The sequence below is a fragment of the Daktulosphaira vitifoliae genome, unplaced genomic scaffold (genome assembly GCF_025091365.1).
Source record: "Daktulosphaira vitifoliae isolate Bord-2020 unplaced genomic scaffold, ASM2509136v1 Scaffold_5, whole genome shotgun sequence".
NCBI lineage: Eukaryota > Metazoa > Arthropoda > Insecta > Hemiptera > Phylloxeridae > Daktulosphaira > Daktulosphaira vitifoliae.
This window is the reverse complement of record NW_026099576.1, coordinates 21,122,803-21,146,298: the sequence shown is the minus strand read 5'-3', so window position 1 is coordinate 21,146,298 and position 23,496 is coordinate 21,122,803. Positions and strand designations below refer to the sequence as shown.

Below are 23,496 nucleotides of genomic sequence, written 5' to 3'. Positions count from 1 at the left end.
GATATTATGAATGCAGAATTTCAAAGAGAAAATTCATCAATATATTATAGATGATAATATATTTATACATCCTATAAAAATTTTTGAAAAGAAATAATCACGATATTTGATTGAAATATATTTTTACTGCAATAAAAAAAAAGATATTTTCGTAATACACCTTTTCCTAGAAATAAATATGATATACAATTATAATAAAGACATTTGCGTTTATTGATCTAATATCTTCTTAAGTTTCAAACGTTAAGTTTTACACATTAGTATTTTTTTTATAATGAAATTTTATTCGTTTATTTTAATAACCATTGCCGTTTTCATGTTGCAACCAGATGAAGGAGTTAATTGCAAAAGTTATCATATGGAATATAAAAATTATATTGAAAGAGTGATAAGTTATATTTATTCACAAATTATATCGTATCAAAAACAAGATTCAAATAATACTACTGGTACAGAGGTAACTCCCCAACCTAAAACTGACCTATGTGATTTCACACAAAAATATTATTATTCAATAAGTGTACTCAATTTCAAGTACTTAGAAATAATACAAGAATTCATCTATTACATGAATATTATAAACGATAAGTGTAATGAATTTAAAAAAGAAAATTTATTGGAAAATTTTATTGATTGTGTAACATTTCTTGAAAAACAATTGAAAAATTCCAAGACCATGTTTGAAAATTTCTATAATGCAGTGAAGTTTATTAGTTACATAGATATAAGATTTTTGTTTTCTGAAAGCACCGTACCGCATGCTATTATTGATGAAATGGACTTCATGTATCAATATGTCTTAGAAAAAAATAAAAAGGACTCTTATAATTTCAAAAGATTACCATATAATATCTCTGAAAATACATTGAAGAATTTTCAATCATTTACTTTAAAATTATTTCTGAAAACATTTAATTTTAAAACAAACATTTTTACACAAAATAAAATCTTGGATACTTCTATAAATACTGATTTACTGAAAATAAATATTGCAAAATTAACTAAGTATAGTAAATCTTACGCTACACTTTCAAAAAAAAGTGAACTTCTTACTAAATTTTATAACGAAAATATAGAAATTTGGTTCAATAATCTAGGCTTTGAGCAATTTCTCAATCCCACAACAGCGGAGTAAGAATACTTAAATTTAAATATATTTTCTATTTTTATATTTCATTATAAATAGTTTAATATGTTTTAAGATAATACAAGGAATTTACAGTTAAAACTAACGAAATTTCTGGTACAACAATTGTTAAAACAATAGAACTGTTAATATTCAACGGTTCTTCTAAAAATTGAAAAAAAAATCCCGTATTCAAATAAAAAGTAGCTTAATCAACTTTTTCCATACAAACAATTAAAATCATTCATTTCTAATATTTTTAAAGTATTTATTGTCGAATTAGATTTGGTATGATAAAAGTGTTCAACTAAATAAGTAAATAATTTTACTTTGAAATTTATTAATTTTTTAACTCTATTTTTGTATGCTACTACCAGTCTATAATATTCCAAATTTTATGGTAACATGTTACTATATAAACAAAAATCTAAAAAAAAATTAATTTTTAATTTCACCTTAATTTGACGATGGATTTTTAAAATTAATATCAAATTTTAAAATACGGTTTAAATCTTTTCAACAACTTTTTTGTTATTAGTTCTTTTAGTTTTAAATCATTAAAATTAATTAAGTTCTGAATATTTTCATTGTAGAACCATTTTAAACACCAAAAGTCAAAAGTAGAAATGATTAATATGATTGTTATTTAAGTAATCTATTACGATAAAAATGCAAAAAAAAAATCGAACTTTTCTCATAAATTTACTGTAAATAGTAATTATAAAATTTCCTGGATGTATATTAATCTTAACAATTTCATTTTTTTTTCTATTTAACAATATCAACTTCAAACTTGCAAGTTGAGCTAAAAGTTATGGTAAAAATTCATTTTTTTTTAATATAAACTTTCACTTTAAAGGACGAAATAAAAACGGTTAAAAATTATTACTTTTAACATATTAAAAATCAATATCAATAATAATTTGAAAATAATTCAATATAACAATTATATAATATTATATATACAATTTTATATTATATTTTTGAATCTAAGAATTACTAATATTGGTATCATTAAGAAAAAAGTTGATGTTGTTTTTGTAATTATACGCCAATTTCTTAGAATTAAACATTATCTATAGATTTACATCGAAGTGTTTATTATGATAGTGATTTTAATCACTGTCAGATTAAATCTATACTAGACCTAACTATGCCACATCCCCACTTTGCCACGATCCCACTATGCTGTGTTTTTTTTATTTCAATGTTATCAGGTAGTGGTATGTGCATTAGATGTAAAGTATTGATAGTTGTGTATGTGATAACCTCCACCAGTCAACTGATCCGATATCTGTCATTCTGTTGTCATCAGATGACCGTACACTGTGCTCCCGTAACAATTTTTTTTTAATAAATAAAGACTTAACATAAAAACTAATCTATGCTATTTATTCAAAAGAATAAATAGCATAAACCCGCAGGGGAATCCGCAAGGATTACGGACCTAACAACCCTGCGGACCCTAGTTATTTCAGTGGGGGTGGCAACACGTACCACTGCTCTTAGCCGATCATGACTTTGGTTAGTTGGGACCGGTAGGCCAGGGCTTACCTGCTTGCTAATAGCGAATAGGCCCCCCTAACCCAGCCATACCAAGTGAAAGGGTTGCTAACTTGTCACAGGATAGTTAACCGAAAAGTAAAGTGACCATTGGGATCCTCTATGGCACCTGGCACACAATAGAGTATACAGCCTTATCACAGTATCAAGCTCTGCTATGACGGACCTTTATTTCTCGACTTCTCGTGGGAACTATATGGATAAAAACATAGAAAACCCACAAAACAACGAACTTGTGACGATCAGGCATCCTACGGACAACCTGTCGGAGGAAGATCGTGAACTGGTTACTTTTCGCAGAAGAGTCGCCGAACTTGAAGGTCTCAATGCCAACAACGGAAAACTTGGTGAACCGTCTACTAGCAAAGAGACAGCAACGTCAGCAAATGTAGACCAGGAATCGCAAGATCAACTGGGAGCAGTAGCTGACAAAATCGAGGGTCTAAAACTTAGACCTGAGAAACTGAGCGGCAGTCAGAGGCGCAAGCTGAAGAGGAGCCGAGTAATCATGGAGGAACAGAAGAACCTACCTAAGGAGGGAGACAATGGAACCCATGACTTCAAAAAGTCAAAGGGAACCGAAGCTCAAAAACCTGAGGACAAGGGTCAAGAACCTCCATGTAAGAAAACTCATTGGGTACCGACCTACAGGGACGTGGTAACCGATGATAAAAAAGTGGCTCTGGTCCTCGCAGGCTACCCCACTAACAAGTTGACCACAAAGCAGGGGCTACTCATCGAGTCTTGTGTTGGAGACTTGATACTGTCGGGTACTGATGGAACCGACGTACCAAGGTTTGAAGACACCAGACTCACTGATAGAGCACTTGTGATTAGTACAGCCCAAGAGAACTCTCTTAAAAAGCTTACTGACCATGTCAACCTGATAAAACCTTGGGACGGTGCAGAACTCCATTTGGAAGCCTACAACCCGACTAAGTACAAACGGATGGTCACTCATATATCAGGGCTGCCAAAAGAGTCCAAGAAGATCTTGGAAATTTTGGCAAAATAGAACCCAGGGCTGAACACGGTTATCTAGAAAGTCCACCATGTGACAGAGGTTGGCCCGAAAGGACAAACTTTGTTCCTAAGTGTGGACGAAAACAGCATGGTCAAACTGGAGGAACTGAAGCGCAGTCCATATTTTGGAATGGGCAGAGTTTGCTTCACAGATTATGTCGCCAAGCAGCCACATGCCCGGAAGAATGTGAAAAAATCCACTCCTCAAAAATCTGGAAAGAGGAAGGCTGAGAAATCACCAGTGCCACTCGGAAAAGGAGGTAAAGCACAGGTAAGGAACAAACGGACACACTTCACTCCTGCTTCGAAATGGAAGGGAGGAAGTGTGTTACGCAAGGGAAAGGGACCCAGGAAATCGACACCCTTATTAAGGGCCATAGCTGAGGGGAACTTCTCCACGGATCCAAAAGGAAATGTGGAGAGCGAACCTAAGGTACGGTACTTTCTCAAACGTCAACATCAGTTTTTCTGAATGGCTGACAATAGAATTCAATTCTCCCAAATAAACCTGCATCACAGTAAAGGAGCCAGTAATGTATTACTAAGGACCCTAACTGAGTGGCATACAATACCCTTACAAATAGCACTTATTCAGGAACCATGGATAAATGGTGACCAGATTAAGGTGCTAAATCTAAGGAACTTTAAATTGTTTCATAAACAAGCAGACAAACCAAGAACTTGCATTTTTGTTAGTAATAAAGTTAAGACCAGCCTGATACTTAATCTATCAAGTGCAGACTTGACTATTATTAAAGTAACACTAAATGATGGTAAAAATATTATAGTAGCCTCAGGATACCTACCATATGAGGCCACAGATCCAGGTAGGGACCTAACTATGCTCTTTAATTATTGCAAAAATGAAAAATTAGAACTAATCCTAGGTTTGGATGCTAATGCTCACCACACTATTTGGGGGAGTAATAACATCAACCAAAGAGGAGAGGTTATAATGGATCTATTGCTGACTACAGACCTAAGTACTCTGAATAGAGGTACTGAACCTACTTTTGTTATCAGGAACAGGCAGGAAATCATTGATCTGACAGTTTGTTCAAAAGATAAAAGGGTGGAAAGTGTCCTCCGAACCTTCTCTTTCTGATCATAGGTACTTACGATTCACTTTGGAAATTAACAAAGTTAAGACGGAGTACTATAGGAACCCGAAAAGAACAAACTGGGACAACTACAGGGCAGATCTCTCTCGTGACCTGAATAACCTATAGTTTAGATTGGGGTCGAGGCAGAGTACTGAAAGGGCTGTAAGTATGCTACAGAACTCCATTGTCTCGGCTTACAAAGAAAACTGTCCTTTAATAGAAAGGAAAGGTACAGGGCAGGGTGTAGCTTGGTGGAATGCTAACCTGTCTAAATTAAGAAAGAGTTCACGTAAGCTCTTAAATAAAGCAATGAAATCAGGTTTGGAACAACACTGGGAATCCTATAAGGACGCCCAAAGGAACTACAAATCTGCATTGAAAAAGTCCAAAAGAGAAAGCTGGAAGAAGTTGTGTGGGGATATACAACAACTCCCTATAGCAACTAGACTTCTGCAATCACTATAGAATGGACTAAACAAAACTGTCGAGGCAATACTACTGCCAGACGGAATGTTGACCAATACGATAATGAAACATTATCACATTTGATGAACACACATTTTCCTGGCTCTGCAATTAACAACAGAGAACAGGAACATGATGCACAGGACAAACGTGTGACCTGTGCTGATTGGAGACTAACCAGGAAAGTGATAACCCCAAGTGGAATAAGATGGGCAATAAAAGCCTTTGGCAGTTTTAAAGCTGCAGGCTATAACGAAATTTTCCCTGCACTTCTGCAAGAAGGGTTAGAGATAATCGTCCCCCATCTCTGCAAAATATTTTGCATTTAATTAAAGACAATTCGGTATGAGGTGCGCACAATGGACCAACAGGTCTGAGTGCATGGGCATTATGTCCACCTCGATAATAACTAAAAACTAAATTTATTCAAAAGAAAATAATGAAAAAAACATTATAATTTTTGTAATTTATCAAATCATAAAAAATCTTTAGCGAATTTATTATTTTATTTCCTAATATTTTAACCAGTAAATAGTAATTTAACCATATTTTCATAACCAACTAATTGAATGAAAATGAAACAATATGTTTTTAATATAACATAATTTTTTTTTAATAGATTCATACCTCCAATAGATCCAGATACAAATCAAAATGGCGGAATTGAAGCTCTCAATATTATTCGTAAAGAAACGGGTTGGAAAGAAATGAACCACTTAAACATAATTTATTTTGGTAAACTACAAAATGTAGATGGTATAATAAAAGATGAAGTTAATAACATAAATTTTCGAATAAAAAAAGAACAGGTATTACAATTATTAATCTGTAGGTATACAGAAATAATTAAAAACTATCATACAATACTATCTGCTATATTAACTGTATGCAAAAAAGATGCATTGGATTTCTATCATAATTGTTTAATTAAATTATTTAGCTCATTCAGCGAATCCAAAAAAATGATTGAAGGACTGTATGAATCTTTAATTACTTTAAATAAATCCTTAATATGTAGTGTTCATTTGAATTCTGAATCGAGTTTACAAAACATTTTAAAATGGATCACAGGATTTCTCAGTATATTAAAGAACAATAATTTTTCACAAGAAAACTTTATCGTTTTATATGATAAAAATAAAATAGAAATAGTTGAAAAACATCTAGTAATTTTTGAAAATTATCTTTATACCTTTAGTAATCAGTTACAGAGCGATTTCAACTACTATTTTAACGACTTTAGATCTGAGTTACAAAGCGATATTAGTCAAATAAAAGGCCAGTGTTATATAAATGAACCTTTTAAAAATGAAGAGTCTTATATAGAAAATTTTAAGAATCTACAAAATACATCAATTTATTCAAATATTGGATGGCCATTNTAGAAAATTTTAAGAATCTACAAAATACATCAATTTATTCAAATATTGAATGGCCATTCCAAATTATTCTAAATGCATGTAATTATTTTGACAATTTTTGTGAAGATGTATACAAATCTTGTTATGAAAATCTAGGTTTAAGAAAACTTTAACACTATCAAAATAAATGTTACACAACATATTTATTTGATTTAATGTAAATTTATCGACCTAGTCTTCACTACATAATAAACACTATTTATCAATTGAAAAAATAAGTTTGATTAAATTATTACTTTATTATTTTTAATTATTAGATGTCATATGCATAATTTTAAAGAAATTTTCTATAATTCTTATTTTGTAAAATTTTAAAAAATGTAATGTTTTATAGCTTATCATTAGTGTTGAGTCATTATTAGTTCTTACACTTAATAATATAATAATGTAATAATATAATGATTTATTAAAATTTATTAAATATAATTATCCCTATAAAATGATTATTATTTTTTAATTTTCATTTTTATGTAAAGTATTATTAGAAAGAGACTTACTAATAAAGACAAGTAGATAAAAAATGGTATAAAAGTTTTTTACTTTGTTGAGGTTTATTAATGTCATTAATTAGCTCTATAAACACGGCACTGAGTTATTCTTGCTGTGGCTTGAGGTGATTATCTTAAAAATGGTGAATATATGTATAAAGATCTATTGCCCTATTGTTTAGTACTTAGGCTGTTAATTCTAAATAATTGGATTAACGTAAATTTACTTACCTTTTATTTAATTTTAAAGTATTTAGCGATGTAAGAAAGTGATTGCAAAGTTACGTCACTTCCAACAATGAATTAATTAAATCGATTAAGTATTCTTCTTTTTCCTCCCCTTAATTCCAATTACTTGGGGTTGGCCACCCTAATCCTAAACTTTCACTTAACACGATCTCCCACATCATCTACGCTCATATCAGCCGTCCTCATATCGCATTCAATAACATCCCTTTATATCTTTTTAGGTCTTCCTCTACCTCTTCTCCCTTCAACATTAGTTTATATAACTATTCTTAATGCTTCCGATTCCTCTCTCTTCATAATATGACCAAACCATCTAAGCCTATTTTGTATCATTCCATCATTCCATCGATTAACGCTACATTATTATTCATTTTTACATGTTCGTTCCTTTTCCTATCTTCTCTAGTCACTCCACTGATACATCTAAACAATCTCCTCTTTGCTACACTCATTCTCTACTCTATTTTCTTGTCAACAACCCAACACTTTAAATCGTACATTATATCTAATCTCACTATAGTTTTATAGAACTTAGCTCTCACCCTCATTGGAATTTTTTTTATTATAAAACACAACAGACACTTATATACTCTATACCCTCCGCACTTAATGCTTTGTCTTACATCCTAGTCAATACCAAATTTTTTTTGCACAACTGATCCTGCATGCTTAAAACTTAAATTATAAAGAATTAATTCACCTTTTTCTTCTCTCCTCATATAGTAAATTTGTTGGTCTGTTAGCCGAAATTTCATTTCCATTTTCCTCATATTCTCTAAGAACCTCTTTGTTCCAGCATAGAATATAATTTTGAACGTGTCCTCTAGGTGGACCTCGATGCTGCCGTCTTAAGGAGCTTAATGAATCTGGTGTAATTTTCTTGAACTGGTTCTATTCGTTTGATGTTGTCCTCAATGTATTTGGAGTAGGTATCCCAGTTTACTTTACGCAGATTCCATCTAGGCAGATCTGGTTTATTGAACCTGGGTAGTTTTATTTCCACTTCTACTAAAATTGGACAATGTTGACTTTTGGGGAACGTATTCAGTATTGTACGTCTTACTTGTAAGGGTTGATCTAATTCATTTTTTATAACGAAACAGAGGTCCGGGGACATAGTGAAATCGCGAAAAACCCGTTAGGGTAGCCTTATCAGGTCGTATTGAGAAATCTACGCAGGACACCAACTTCAGGTCATCTGGTGGCGGATGCATTGTGATATAGTAATAACAAAAAAATTTTATTACTGGAAAGATAATATTATTGCTTAGTGTGTTAACTGTTACTTTTATTTTTATTGTTTATCTTGCTTAAATATCTTCGTAATTAATTATTCTAATTTTCCTACTAGAACTCCCTCAATGTAATTACACTAGTTATTTATTTTGTTCATGCAGCCAGCGTCGTAAATTGAGGGGGGTCCAAGGGTATTGGACCCCCCCAGAGCAAAAAAAAACAGATTATTATTCCTGCAATATAGTCAAGTAATACGTATAAAAATTATTATGCATAATATTACATAGTCTTGCCGTTGTGACGACGGTTTCTATGTTATGGCTAAATATAAATATCAAGTGCGATAAAGGCAAGGTACCCGTACACTGTATGGTGCGTTTTATATCGAAATTTTGAACTCATGTTTATTTTAGTCACTGGGGTTTCATTACCAATAGGATGCGTTTCAAACATAACGCACACTACATATTTATACACTCGTCACTTACTTTTTTATGTACGAATATAAACGGAACGTCGCGTTCTAATATTATAAGATAACTGGTTCCAATTAATGATATTTTCTGTTGATTTCATTTTGCTTCCAGAGATATACGATTGAGTACAAAATAATTTTTTTTTTTAATGTCTTAGCAAACGTCATTAACACAATATTTTAAAAAAAACAATGATACAGATCTCCAAGAAAAATTTGACCACCATAATTCTATCGTTTCCGCAATTTCACGATCAATTTCACCTAGTGCAAATAATGTCGAAAATGTCAAACGGAAAAAAATTTCTGATAATACCGATACAAAAAATGAACTTCATTTTAAAAATTTGATATTTGACTTTATTTTAACCGCTCGTTAATGAATGTAGAGAAAGAAGTTCTAAAAAAAATTTGGAAGCCCGAACCTACTTTTGAATTCCCTAAATACTGTAATGTAATGTGAATACTGTAAATACTGTAAAGATAAACGATAAAAAAATTTAAAATTTCAATACAAATGGTTGCATATTTTTCCGTGGTTAGCGTATTCTGCCAAATTAAACAGCGTATTTAGTACGTTTTATGTAGCATTTGCTAAATCAGGAGCTGGAATAAATTCTCAAACACTAGGCGCTTTGGTTAGGAAACCTTTTCACAATTAGAAACATGCACAAACCACAAACCATCCGTCTTAGATGCAGATAATTTCATAGATATGAAAAATAATATACATTATAAAATCATTTCTCCTGTTATTGAAACAGTTATTTTATGTGGTCAACAAAATATACCTCTACGAGGTCATCGTGAATTTAGAAAATTAACCGTTCATAACACCAATATAAACGATGAAAATTTTCGTAATTTATTACGCTTTAGAACTCGCAGTGATGCATCACATCATCATCTTGAGAGTTCCAGTACTATGAAATATACAAGTCCTATTAGTCAAAATGCTATAATTGATTCATGCAATTCAATTTTACTCGATGAATTAGTCGGCCAAGTAAAAAAAGCCAAATGTTTTTCAGTCCTGGTCGACGAAACTGCAGATATAGCCGATATCGAACAGGTGTCTATTTGCGTTCGATATATTGATTTAAAAACATTTGAATTACATGAGGATTTGTTCGAACAACTGATGAATCGGGAAAAAGTTTATCACGACTTATACTTGACAATTTCAAAACCTTTGGTATAAATACACAATATCTCTGGGGTCAAGGATATGATGGTGCAGCAGCAATGGCCGGGAAGTATAATGGAGTACAAGCTTATGTAAAAAAAGAACATCTTTAGCTGAATACGTACATTGCTCTGTACATTCCTTAAACCTTGCTGTATCGGTATCTTGTAATGTTTCTCAAATACGCAATTTCATGGGGACAGTAGAAAAATTGAGAGACTTTTTTGTGTTTCCAAAGAGAAAATCTGTGCTGTCAAAAGTTATTGAAAATACAGAAAATAGTATTTCTAAAAAGTCGTTAAAAAGAAATTGTGAAACTATATGGATCGAATGATATCATTCAATTAGTGATTTTTTAGAACTTTTAGAGTGTGTACTAGATGCCCTTGACGAAATTTGTAAGCGGAATAATAAAGAAACGTCGAAAAAAGCAAGGAAATTCCAAATTACAATCCTCCAAGTGAAATATATAATATAATATTATATGTACAAGGGAGTCAATAAAATTATATTTAATTAAACCACCTCAAAGATATGTCTAGGTACGTAAATTTTATGAACTATCATAGATATTAGATTACAATAATAAAGAAAGTATAATGTTAACTATATGGACCCCCCAGAAAAATTCGAAAATACGCTACTGAAGCTACCTATTTGAGTCGACTGACAACCTTTGGGTTTGAATAGTGTTAGATTCTTTTCTAATTTCGTAATTATTTTTACAGTAAAATTATTAGTCGCTAGTAGCGGATGCACTGTCTGTTTTTTATTGTAATAATTGTTTACAATAATTGTAACGCGACACTATAACACGTCTCATCAATTTTTATGCTTTCTTCCTATTAGGCCAACTTTATATAGAACCACTAAATCCAACTATTATAAATTTATTAATAAACAATGAGTAATCAATGATGTCAAATGCTCTCTCTATGTCTACATAGACAGCAACAACACGACCACCAATAGTGACAGATTATATGATATCAGAAAAAAACCAAAAGGTCTGTAATGGTAAAAAAAAAATAAAAATATTATATCAAACACTCTTTTTTTAATTCAGTTGTTTCATTTTTACAGCATTATAAAATTAGTTAAATTGTTTATTTTTTACGATTTTCTACGATATCAAAAGTTATTCTACGTTATATAAAGAAGGTCAGAAGTAAACACTATCTTATTGTGTTATTTACTGGTAACTAGTGATGTAAGGGTAATAATAAAAGTGAATATAAATATAATTTAAAAAAAACTAAAAAACACGCTTTTAAAGCACATCGAACTAAAAAGTTTAAAATAATTTTTAATATAGTAATAAGTAATCCAAAATCTATCAATGAATTTTGCGTGTCGATAAATAAAGTCAAAAAAGTTATACCAAAACTTTTGAAAGACGAAGCGATTGAAAAATGCGTTAAATATTGTTGCTTAGATATAAGACCTATATCTGCTATAAAAGGTGAAGGTTTTTTACAATTTGGCCAGTTTTTATTAGATGTTGGTACAAAATTTGGTAAAACTGATATTAAAGATTTGTTACCCCACCCTACAACCATATCTCGGCATATAGATAAGACCACCAAAGAAATAAGACAAAATTTATTCAAAGACTTATTTCAGACTATAGTTAATAAATATTGTGCATCTACTTGCGACATGTGGACAGATAATTACCGTAAAAATAACTATATGTCAGTTACTTTACACTATGTAGACGATAACTGGAAGTTAAAAAGTCGATTACTTTTTACTGTTCAATTTCTTTCAAATGAAACAAAAACTGGCGAAAATATAAAACGTTTTTTACACAATTTTTTTTCAAATAATTGAGGCTGCAAATGAAACTTATTGTGATTTAATGTTTAATATAACATTTATTACTAACCAAGGAACTAATATGATATCAGCAATTAGTAGTTTTAAGCGTCTCAATTGCTGTGCACATTTGCTTAACACAGTTTTAAGAAATTTATTCGATGATAAATTTTTGAATAATGAAGATGAAGACGATGAAAAACCTCTGGAACCTGTTACAATATTAATGAATGAATGTAAACATTTAGTAAGGTATATGAAAAGTAGTGGAAGGAATTGTGAACTTAAAAAAAGGACTTGTACAAGAAGTAGAGAGTAAATGGAACACACGATTATTAATGTTGCAATCTGTACAACGTGCACTTCCAAAAATTATTGAAATCCATGGACAAACATTTAGTTGTTTAAAAAATATTAACGGAGAGTTACTCAAAAAACTAGTTGAATTTTTAGAACCATTTAAAGCAGTATCTGATGAACTTGAATCTGATATACGCCCTACTATTCACAAAGTTATTTTGTATCAGGCGTTATCAAAAAAAAATTTAACTAAATTTACAGAATTGCAAGAATACAATCATATTAATAGCGATGTCAACATTTCGATTATACTAAAATTATTAGGTAAGAAAGGATTAGAACTCATGAACTTTGAATTCCAGTGGGACATTGAACATGAAGTAAATGTATTTATATCGCAGAAATTCAAATGTTTTCTGAAATTGACAAATTGAGAATTTTAGACAAAATTGATATGAAGTTTAATAAAATTCAATCAGAGAAAACAAATAAAATTTATAGTGATTCGCAACAAGAAAATCTTAATCGGTCAAATAATAAAAAAAATACATTTTTTTCGGATTGGGAAGATCTTTCAAGTGTAGAAATTTCAGAAAGTCGCTTTAAATATAAAAAGGAATTGAAAGAATACAAAAATAAATACTTTGACGTCCACGAAGACAATTTATTACAATTTTGGAAAAATAAAAATTTGAATTCCCATGCCTGTCAAAATTAACACGACAAATATTGTTTATTCCGGCTAGTAGTGCAAGTAATGACAGGTTATTCATTACTGCTGGAAGGGTAATAGAAGAACGAAGAAATTGCTTAAACGGTTCTATAGTTGATGGCACATTATTTTTGAACAATTATTACAAAACTTAACTTTAATAGTATAATATACATCTTTCTTATTTGTTTAATTTTAAAACAGGAAAATTTTTTATTTTATGTAATTAATATATTTTAGTATGTTTTCTTTTCTCTATTTAAATAGTTAATCTTTCTTATTATATAATAGAACAAGGAAAAAAACGCTTTTCTGGGAAAATTACTTAGCGTGCTCGGATTTTCAAAATTTTTTTTTTCAACGAAAGTACTCGGTCACCAGACTCCGGTAAAATTATTGGTGAAGGTCGGGAAATTTTTGCCGCTCGCCCGCGAGCGTTTTAAAATTTCGACCGTTTTCGAGAAAAACGCTCGCTGACGCCAGTGTTTTACGACTTAAGGTTTGAAATTTTCATCAGACCCGCCCAATGACATTCCTGATATTGATATAAAAATCAATTCAATCCGTTCATTTTTCACCGTTTTACGAACTTTTTTTTTTCATGTGCTCGAGACGCCAGGGCGCGCCGCCCGAAATTCTTGCGACACTTTACGACATGAAAACGATTTTTTTTACGATTCGCAATCATACCACGGCGTTCTGTACGTGCCGAGAAAGCGCCAAAAATCGGAAAATCCCAGATCCGACAAAAACTCCACGCGCATGGTTTTATTATGCGCAGTGATTCATTTTTGCTGATACGTTTATTATGAACCTTAATTATATGCCATATAATATATGGTGTATTATGTATTATTATTAGGACACTATTTTGCATTCGCCCTATTTTAATCAAGGAATGTTATATGTTTTATATAATTTTCAAGACGTTATAATTATTTAAGTTTGTACTTTTATTATAAGAACAGTACTAAGTACAGAGTTAATAGTTTTCTTTTTTCTCATATATGATGTATGAGACTATGAGTTTATCTTTTGAATTGGGATTCATCTATGATAACTATGATGTTCATCGTTAAATCGCAGTTACTAATATATTTATCAAAATTAAATTTTTATTTTTATTTTTAATATTAATTTTATTTTAATATTAATTTTAATTTAAATTTACAGTGTGCCACTTATAATAACCTGCTAAATTTTTTTTTAATTATTCTATAATATAAACACAATTATTATAATTAGATTATTAATAATTTGTGTGTATAACAGGGGTGTATTTAAGAGAGATTGGCCCCTCCTTGAACAAGGGCTATCAATATTTTTTTAGGCAACTTCTAATATATAAGGACCTCTTTTTTCATCATTACTTTAATTTTAGCAAAAAAATTTCTATAACATGTTTAACAAAGTAAAAAATATTAAATTTCCTCCTAAAATAATTTTTGAATAGGCCTAAAGGGAATACCTCATTAAGAGGCTTCAACCTTATACCCAATACATTTTACTATATTCTCTTTTTGAATTTTCCTGATTTAATAATAACATTTTTAGATATAGTTTTCTATAGTTTTCACTGATTCTGAAGTAATATTTTTTCTGAAAAACACATATCGTGCCCGGCGTAGCCGGGTACTTCTACCGGAATCTGTGGCCTACTTATGATGACGGCCCGAAGAGGCTTACACGCCGAAGGCGCCCCAGCTAGGCGGAGCCTAGTAATAATATAATTTAATTTTTTATATTGAGTAATAAAGTATATTATGACTTCATGATTTTACAAATAAGTTTATATCTGAGTAAACTTTTAGTTATTTTTATGAATAATCATTTTGTTTTAAATTTAGGACTTAATATAAAAAAAAGTATTCCATAAATGTATATTGTCTAAAGATTTTAATATGTAAAGTTTCAGTACATTTCAATTAAGCCTTGTTTAGCCAAGTACAATTTTCATTTTTTGCAACAGTATGATCAAGTCCCAAAGTTTATTTAAATTAATGTTCATGTTTTGTTCAGTATGGTCAACGTTTTTGTTGTATCTTGTTTAATTTTGTCTGTGCAGAGTTTTTTATTTAATAATCCGGTTGGGTTCGGTCTAGAATTTTTTTTTTATTTTATAGTCAGGTTCGGTTTGGTCCATTTAAAATTTCATATAATAGTTCAGTCCTGTCTTTTTTTTAGTTTTACAGTACTGTTCGGCCCGGTCCTTGACAATTCGGACCATGCAGAGCTCTAATAGATAGATTTAAAAAGGAAAGAAAACAAAGACTTTACTTTAAGTAGTAAGCCGGACAACGATAACCGAGCACTGAGACTGATGAATGACACAAGGTACTGGAGTCGACTGACCAAGATGGCCAGGTCTTTTGGGTTTTTATAATAATTTGAACTATTGCCAATTTAGCAATAAATATTAATTATTAATACATCAGTCTCAGAAAGCGAATGTGCTTTCTGTATTTTATTATGATAAATTCTCACAATAATGGTAACATGACACCATCATAAATATCATCTCCGTTTTCATAGTTAAATAACTTTATTACAACGTAATACTTTGTAAATAGTTGGATCGACAATTGATTGTTTAAGTAAAATTTGTCGGCCGAAAAATATAGAAATTTAAGCTAATTCAAATTTCAAAGTTATTTTTTCGATTAAAAAGAAACAAAAAAAATTAAATAAGTGTAACTTTATATGCTATGTCAAATATATTTAGATAATATATATGAAAATCAGTGTTCTCACCTTATAAGGTATTTTAAAATAAAATAAAATAAAAAAACCCAGAATTTTAACACAGACTTAGCATATTTGTCAAATGTTTACAACAATATATCAAATAATAGTTAAATACCTAAGGTATTTATAAAAAATAAAATTATATTGATTTTTTCATTGTTTAAAGTTATGAAGTTTTAAGAAAAAAAAATTGAAGAAAGGTCGAAAATTACCGATTTTTTAAATTGAAATTTATTTGGGAATTTTCCTCATTTACATGGAATGAGGGATTTTTTTTTACAATTTTTGTGGGTAATGATCGACTAGATAAAATTTGTGATCTTTTGAAGTATTGTTCATCAAAATCGATTCAGTGAGATCTGAGATTGGATGGTAACGGACAGAAAAATTTTTTTTAAAAAAACACACGTCATAGTAAAATTAATACCTTCTTAGCATGGCATCGAAGTTAAAAGACTGAATAGATATTGCTGTTGCATTATAATCACTCAATAGGCAATATTATACTATGTTGGTTTTTATTTAAAACTAATTATTAATTTCATAACATTTTATAATCTGAGAAATGTTATATTTTTCAATAAAAACATTTTTCTTATCATTTTAAAAGAAAAAAAGTATTTTAGAACTTTTTGAACCAATTCATTTTTTTTTTTTCAGTAGTGCAAAGTATTTATATTTGATTTCTCTCTTAAAAAAAAAAAAATTGTTCATTAAAGAAGATATTAGTTGTGGTGTAATCTTAAATTTATTTTAGCAACTAATATTTTAATATATTAATATTATTACTATCTAATATAAAAATTATATTATGTACCTATGTTTTGCTACAGTTATGATTGATTATATTGATCGTTTTTTTAGGTTCGTTTGTTTTTTTTAAATAATCTGTTGTTGTTTATTGATAAACGGGTTTCTACCCTCAAAACCAGTGACGACTATATTATTACGACGTAAGTCGTGTCATATTGTTGGCAAATTTTATGAAACTAATTTCTAAAATTGAACAATGTATTGAGAAAAGGACAGAAGCAAACGAAATCTTTGGTATTATACTAAATAAATCAAGTTGCCCATAATTAAAAATTTTATTTATAACTCTAAAAATGTAGATAATTTGATTTCTTTGCGTTAACATTGACATTTAACTTTATAATAACATTAATTTTCATACATACGCATAATTGGTTAATAAAAATAATATAAACAAAATTACAACAACATTGCAACAAAATTTACATATGAATATTAAATAAAAAGTATGTAGTCACCCATATATTTTGGCAGTGGAAAATAAAGTTTTGACGAATCTTCAGCATTCAGATAATTAATGTTTGTTTTTTTATCATCGATAGATTCAGAACTCTCCATATTATATATTTCAGTGTATATATTTTGGCTGCATAAGCGATCTAAGAAATAATTAAAGATAAATATAATATTCATTCACAGTGTTATTCAACATAAAAAATCTTTCCAACACATTAGTTTTTGAAATAATTAATAATAATTAATTTCTGCTTAATTTATTATTATAACTACTAGTTAAGCAAATATTACACGTTAAACATAATTATTATGCATAATGTGCAAAATTAAAAATAATATAACTTGATTTTTGGAACCTTTGAAATCGAAGTTCAATATTTATTTTTAAAACAAAATAAATTGAATTTTTTAATACAAATTTTAGCTTCGATGCGAAGCTGAGAAGGTATTAATTTTACCATGATGTGTTTTTTTTTTTTTTTTTATGTCTGTTGCCACTTTTTCTCATCTCTCACTGGACCTATATGCCATAACTTTTTCGAATATTAACAAATCAAAATAATATTTTTTTATATTGAAACCTTAGGTAATTTCCTTTTGTTTGATATCTTTTTTTTTTTTGAAAATCTAACACTTATTCTGCACACAAGGGGGATTTAAAATAGCAACTTTTTTACAAAAACTAACTTTTTCAACTTAATTTTTGAAAATGTTCCAAAAATACTGCGTCCTTTAAATATATATCAAAATAAAGCTTATTTTATTTACTATTAAATGAAAAAAAAAAATTTGTCCCGACGACCTATCTTCTATGCGCAAATGGCTACCGTATTGAAAAATATGCTATTTTTCAATTAAAATTCTAGGTTTTGTATTTTATTTATTTTAAAATATCTTATTAGGAGAATATATGGTGAAAATAGCTATCGTATTATTATTTATTAAAAATATGCTACTATTGTGTTAAAATTCTTGGTTTTGTATTTTATTTTATTATAAGGGGATTACACTGATTTTCATAAATATTATATCAATCTAAATGACATAGTATAAAAAATTAATCATATTTTTATTTTTTTGTTTCTTTGAATTCGAGAAAAATAACTTTAAAATTTGAACTAGCTAAATTTCCATTTTTATTAAGTGACGAATGAGACGTACGGTTTTTGAGACGGTAACACTTGGGTCTTTCACGACTGTGGCACTGAATTTTTTTTTAATTCTTTTTGAGTTAAAAAAAATGTTTAACTCATTTGATTTTTATCTCATTTAGATTTAATAACTTCAATAAATATCAAGGATTCCATTACTGTAGTCTCCTCTCGTGAGAAGAAATTTATATTAATATTATTTTATTATGTGTTTTTTTTTTTGTAGCTATCATTTATTTTCTCAGCTCTCATTTGACCTACTTTTTTGACAAATTTTTTTTTTAAATTAAACACTATCTACAGATTTGCATCGAAGCGTTTTTTATGATAGTGATTTTAATCACTGTCAGATATCATCTATACTGGACCCAACTATGCCACGACCCCACTGTGCTGGGTTTTTTTTTCGTTGTAATTTTAACTGTGTCACAAAATATCAGGGACTGAAACTGTTTTTCAGTTTTTTATCAGAAATTTAAAGCCAAAATCATATACAATCCCAAACAGTTTCTGAATCGGTCAACACTGAAGAAACTGTAAAAAATTTGCACCGATTCACTTCTTACACAAAGTAGACAATTAATAAACGAAGATTTATAATTTTCATGCTTATATAATAAAAATCAATTAATATAACTAGTGTAATTTAAAAAGTATAAGAAAAACTCTAAATAATATAATTAATATAATAAATAATATATAATTATTTATATCATCTTACTTAATATATCTGACTTGGATTTGAATAACTCGTTACTGATTTGTTTAAAGAAAAAGTCATTTATATTTCGTGTTTTATTTACTGTATTAAACGACGCCTTGTATTTCTCCAATTCAGTTAAGTATGTTGACTTTACATTAACAAGTTGGGCGAACTCGTTATAGAATTTATCAACATTGTCATCAGTAATATTTATATCTACTATAATACCTATATATTTATTTAATTTATTTTTATCAAAAAAGTCTTTTGTATATTTCATAATGTTATCTACCATGACAACATATGGCTGAGAATGTTTTCTCTTGAAAATATTACGCATAGCTCTACAAAGATTATCTAAATAGGTTTTCGGTATTATTTTAAATAGATTTAGATTGTTAAAATCTTCAATTTGTGTAATTATTATAGCACCAATATTTGACATGTTGTCTCGGATTTCATTTAGATTTTTTCTATTTGTTTTATTCTTATTAGATTTGAAAAAAAGATTAAACTTCCTTAAAAATAAAGCATACATACGGACTAGTAATAAAACTGGCCGAATAGTTGACGCTAGCACTAGTTCTTGAAATCCTTGTAACTGTTTCGAATCGAAATTGTATTTCATGTAACGAAATACGTCAAAAAGTGTCAAAAAAGACCCATCAGGACACTGATATTGAAGTGGTGCAAATTTAAAATAGTCCATTACGTTAACGGCTCTATGATCTTTTACTTCTGGTAATTTTCTATATTGTACACCTGACATGAGATTTCGTTCATCAAATTTTTGCTGTCCCATCATTAAATCGTAGTATAACAAATTTTTCGGATGAAAATCCCAGCGAGAATCATTTTCCAATGCTAATTCAAATAATTTAAATATTTCACTATTATTTAATATTAATCTTTCATCTTTGAGTCTCAAGTCATTATTAGTTAATCTATTTTTTAGTTTTTCTACAACTCCAGGGAGAAATTGAATTCTATAATCTTTCTTTTCATTAAAATCTGGACAATTCGTAAATACTTCATCAAAAGATACATAAGAACAAGTATTATTCATAAAATTTTCAATTCGTTTTACCATTGCTTTATGAATCATCAAAAATCCTTCTAGTAAATTTAATTTTCCATTTAATTGATCAAATTTACCACTTTTATTTATATAGCTCATCTCTACAGATCCTGAAACGTTATTCAAGTATAAATTTACATCCATTAATTTGAATGGATAATTTGCTTTATCTTCGGATCTTAGAGCTTCTAACATAGCAATTACAATTTCGCCGTGAGATTGTATAGCTTTTCCATACATTTTTAAATCATTTATTGAAATATTTGTTTTGTCTTCTTCTAATTTTAACAAGTACTTTTCATTGTGTTTAAAATAATTCAAAATATACTTAGTAAAGTTACAATTTAACTCAATGTATTCTAACGCTGTAGAATAATTTAACCAAAATACAAAAAAATAAAATATTTTACACATAGTCATTTTAATATAAAAATATAAAATTCTATTTAATGCTTAGAAAATCATACATTTAGTATACTCGTGTATAAATGTGTATGAATTAATATTTATTTCAATATAAATTTTAGAAATTGAATTTTAAATATAGCATGAATGTCTAATATTAGTTTAATAAAAAACTTAATACAAATTATTTTATCCACCAATATATCGTTTTACTTTCTATACTTCAAAATCTTTCAATAAAAAAGAAGTTCAATATCAGCCGATTTTTTAAATTTTCTTCTTTAAATATTTAAGTTTATATAAAATATTTCAGGATTATTTTATAACTGGATAAAATTTGGAATCTTGTTAGTATTGATAAATTATTTTATTTGAGCTCTACTGAGAGCTGAATGGTTTTAAATGATAAATGAAATAATAGAAAATATGTAGGAACTATATTGTTTATTTTATTATGAGGAAAAGACTTAGTAATATATTTAGAGATTTATTTGGAAACTCTAAAGATATAATAGAAGAAAGGAGAAATGGGGCATTTATAAAGTTGTAATAAATGGACAAACATAAAGAAATATAGGGATCAGTTTTTAAAAAGACTTTAGAAATATTGCACTTAATAAATAAAATTGATCAAAAAAACTAATGACATATACAAATAATTAAGTTCAATTTAAGATGTTAAGCAAAATAATATGAACAAAAGTAATCAACAAAATTATGTCACATTATGATATAATACGATTTAATGATTGAAAATAACAATAACTTAATTCCAGTAATTATAAATCAACTTATGTTGAAAAATATAATGTGTATTTTCTAGTGTTTATGCTGATTGAGACATATTAATATATTTTAGAATAATGGCTTGAAAGGTATTATCAACCAATCATTCTCTTCGATAATTTAAATTGATAAAATTTTAAGTTGGTAGGAGGTAGAGAAGTCCAAATTTTTTTTGAAAGTTATATGACATATGAAACAATAATTGTTTTTAGCGTCTTATGTATAAAATTTTTAAATATATTGTATTAATCATAATGGAATAATCACTTGTAAAAACACATATTTATAACATATTTATTGTATGAAGAAATAGATTATAGAAGACTGTGGTTTGGTTTTTTAAATAAATAAATGTATTTTTATTTATTTTTGGTACTTTAATTTTAAATTAAATTACAATTTTAATCGATATCGATATCTGTCAATATCTTACCTCATTGGAATATAAAAAAGGAAGATTATTTAATATAATAAATTTAAATACATTAAGTGGGTCAAGCAAAGGATACATTGAAGGTACATTTGAAAAACAAAGGCACTAAAATAAATGTTGAGGGTCCACCATAACTACTCCCTCCCTAGCATATTCAAATATTTTAACATATTGCATTATTATAACTATGTTTCGATTTAAAGATTAAATTCTTAATAAAAATGTATCCTTTTAATTTTTAAGTGAAATAACAACCAAAGAAAAACCTCAATCAATTTTGATAGAGAAATTTTATCAAGGGTTTATGATAATGTTTTATTAATACGAACAAAATAATTATTGTTCAAGACAAGAAAAAAAATTATCATATTGATAAATATATCATAGATTCAATAGTAATGATATATTTATCAAATTGAACAATGAATTTATTATATATATCGAGGTTTTTCTCTGGGTGCAGAGAGTATCTTAAATTTAAGGGGTAACGGGGGGCCCTTAAATACTAGTGGTCGGCGAAGCGGCATAAAACAAAATAGTTAAACTCAATTAAAACAAACAATAAATAACATTAAAAATAATATATTGTTTGTAACAATGAGAACAATAGAAACCCGTTTCCTGACTTACTGAACACTCTGTATATTTTAACACTTTTCGTGCAATAGCATTATCATAAAAACTAATTAGTTTATAATTTATTTATTATTTAGATTTTTAGATATATTTATAAAAACATAAATTTTGCAATTATTAAATTTTTACGCATAAGTTTTGAATTATGTATAAGATGTTGTAAATATTAGTTTGATCTCATATTAAAAAATAAGAATTCCATAGATAAAATATTATTATAATTATTATTAATTAACTATTAAATGTATAATAGATTTTTAATATTCGATGAAAATTTATGCATAATATATAACTATTATATTAATTTGTTATTTAAAATATTATTTACAAAATTAAAAATATCTAGTTTAAAAATAGGAATTGATTTTACCTATGGAATTTATCTCACCATACTAAAAAATTAGCAAAATGAAACGAAGTTAGAATATTCTTCTAAAATTTAAAGAAAATTGTTTGTAAAGTGCTGTTCTGAAATATTGGAATAATTATTAACAAAAGTTCCTTACCGGAGTAAACTATTGGAACATCTGTAAGAAAAAGTTTCAGGGAAATTGTCGGAACGAATTTTATTCATTGTTCTATTCCAGAGTAATGTTGGAATGGTATAAAACTTTTCTGGATTAAAATTTTTGTTGCATTCTGAATTCCTGATTATTAACACGCTTATATTAGTTTCACTTGTATGTGTATTGTGTGTTTGACACTTTCCACGTGTCACGTGTTATTATTCTCGCGTACCCCTCGTCTATGACTTTGAGGCTAGACGTCATAACGCATTCACCCCACCCCGCTCACAACACAACGACAACACTAATCTGTATAATTTTATATTTTCCGTTTTCGTACCCGTACACGCGTGCCTGTCATCAATATTATATATATGTATAAACAAATTTTTATTTTGACTGACCAATACCACCCGCATGTAATGCTCCTTACGTATATATTTTTATATATTCATACCACCGCTGACGCCGTTTATACCTTAGGTATAATGTTCTCCCCGCCCACAAAACAAGGCTATACCTAGTGTATGATACGTTTACGTACTTAAGTCGCATTATTTGTATATACAGGGTGTTCAGTAAGTCAGGAAACGGGTTTCTATTGTTCTCATTGTTACAA

At 28.6% G+C, this 23,496-nt stretch overlaps 3 protein-coding genes across 6 annotated transcripts in view; 1 reads left to right on the top strand and 2 right to left on the bottom strand.

The window, feature by feature from the left end:
- LOC126907934 (uncharacterized) overlaps positions 1-23,496 on the bottom strand; it is a 119,515-nt gene that overhangs the window by 59,986 nt on the left and 36,033 nt on the right. The window lies entirely within an intron of this gene.
- On the top strand, positions 210-6,669 carry LOC126907945 (uncharacterized). Of its 2 annotated transcripts, none has more exons than XM_050689681.1 (2): positions 210-1,131; positions 5,900-6,669. In XM_050689681.1, the coding sequence occupies exons 1-2, from the start codon at positions 275-277 to the stop codon at positions 6,663-6,665; spliced, it is 1,623 nt and encodes a 540-aa protein (XP_050545638.1). In that variant the 5' UTR covers positions 210-274; the 3' UTR covers positions 6,666-6,669. The 2 variants fall into 2 exon arrangements, with proteins under 2 accessions (XP_050545638.1, XP_050545639.1); XM_050689682.1 differs by lacking the exon at positions 210-1,131 and adding an exon at positions 2,152-3,983.
- The window catches only part of LOC126907938 (uncharacterized), a 19,362-nt gene continuing 12,826 nt past the window's right edge, over positions 16,961-23,496 (bottom strand). The window contains exons 1-2 of one of the 2 annotated variants that reach the window (XM_050689656.1): positions 19,052-20,574; positions 16,961-17,322 (exon numbers count right to left, since the gene is read on the bottom strand). In XM_050689656.1, the coding sequence (XP_050545613.1) occupies positions 17,159-17,322; positions 19,052-20,531 (1,644 nt within the window). In that variant the 5' untranslated portion in view covers positions 20,532-20,574 and the 3' untranslated portion in view covers positions 16,961-17,158. Of the gene's footprint in view, positions 17,323-19,051; positions 20,575-23,496 lie in introns of those variants that run through there. The other variant, XM_050689657.1, reaches the window with a different exon arrangement.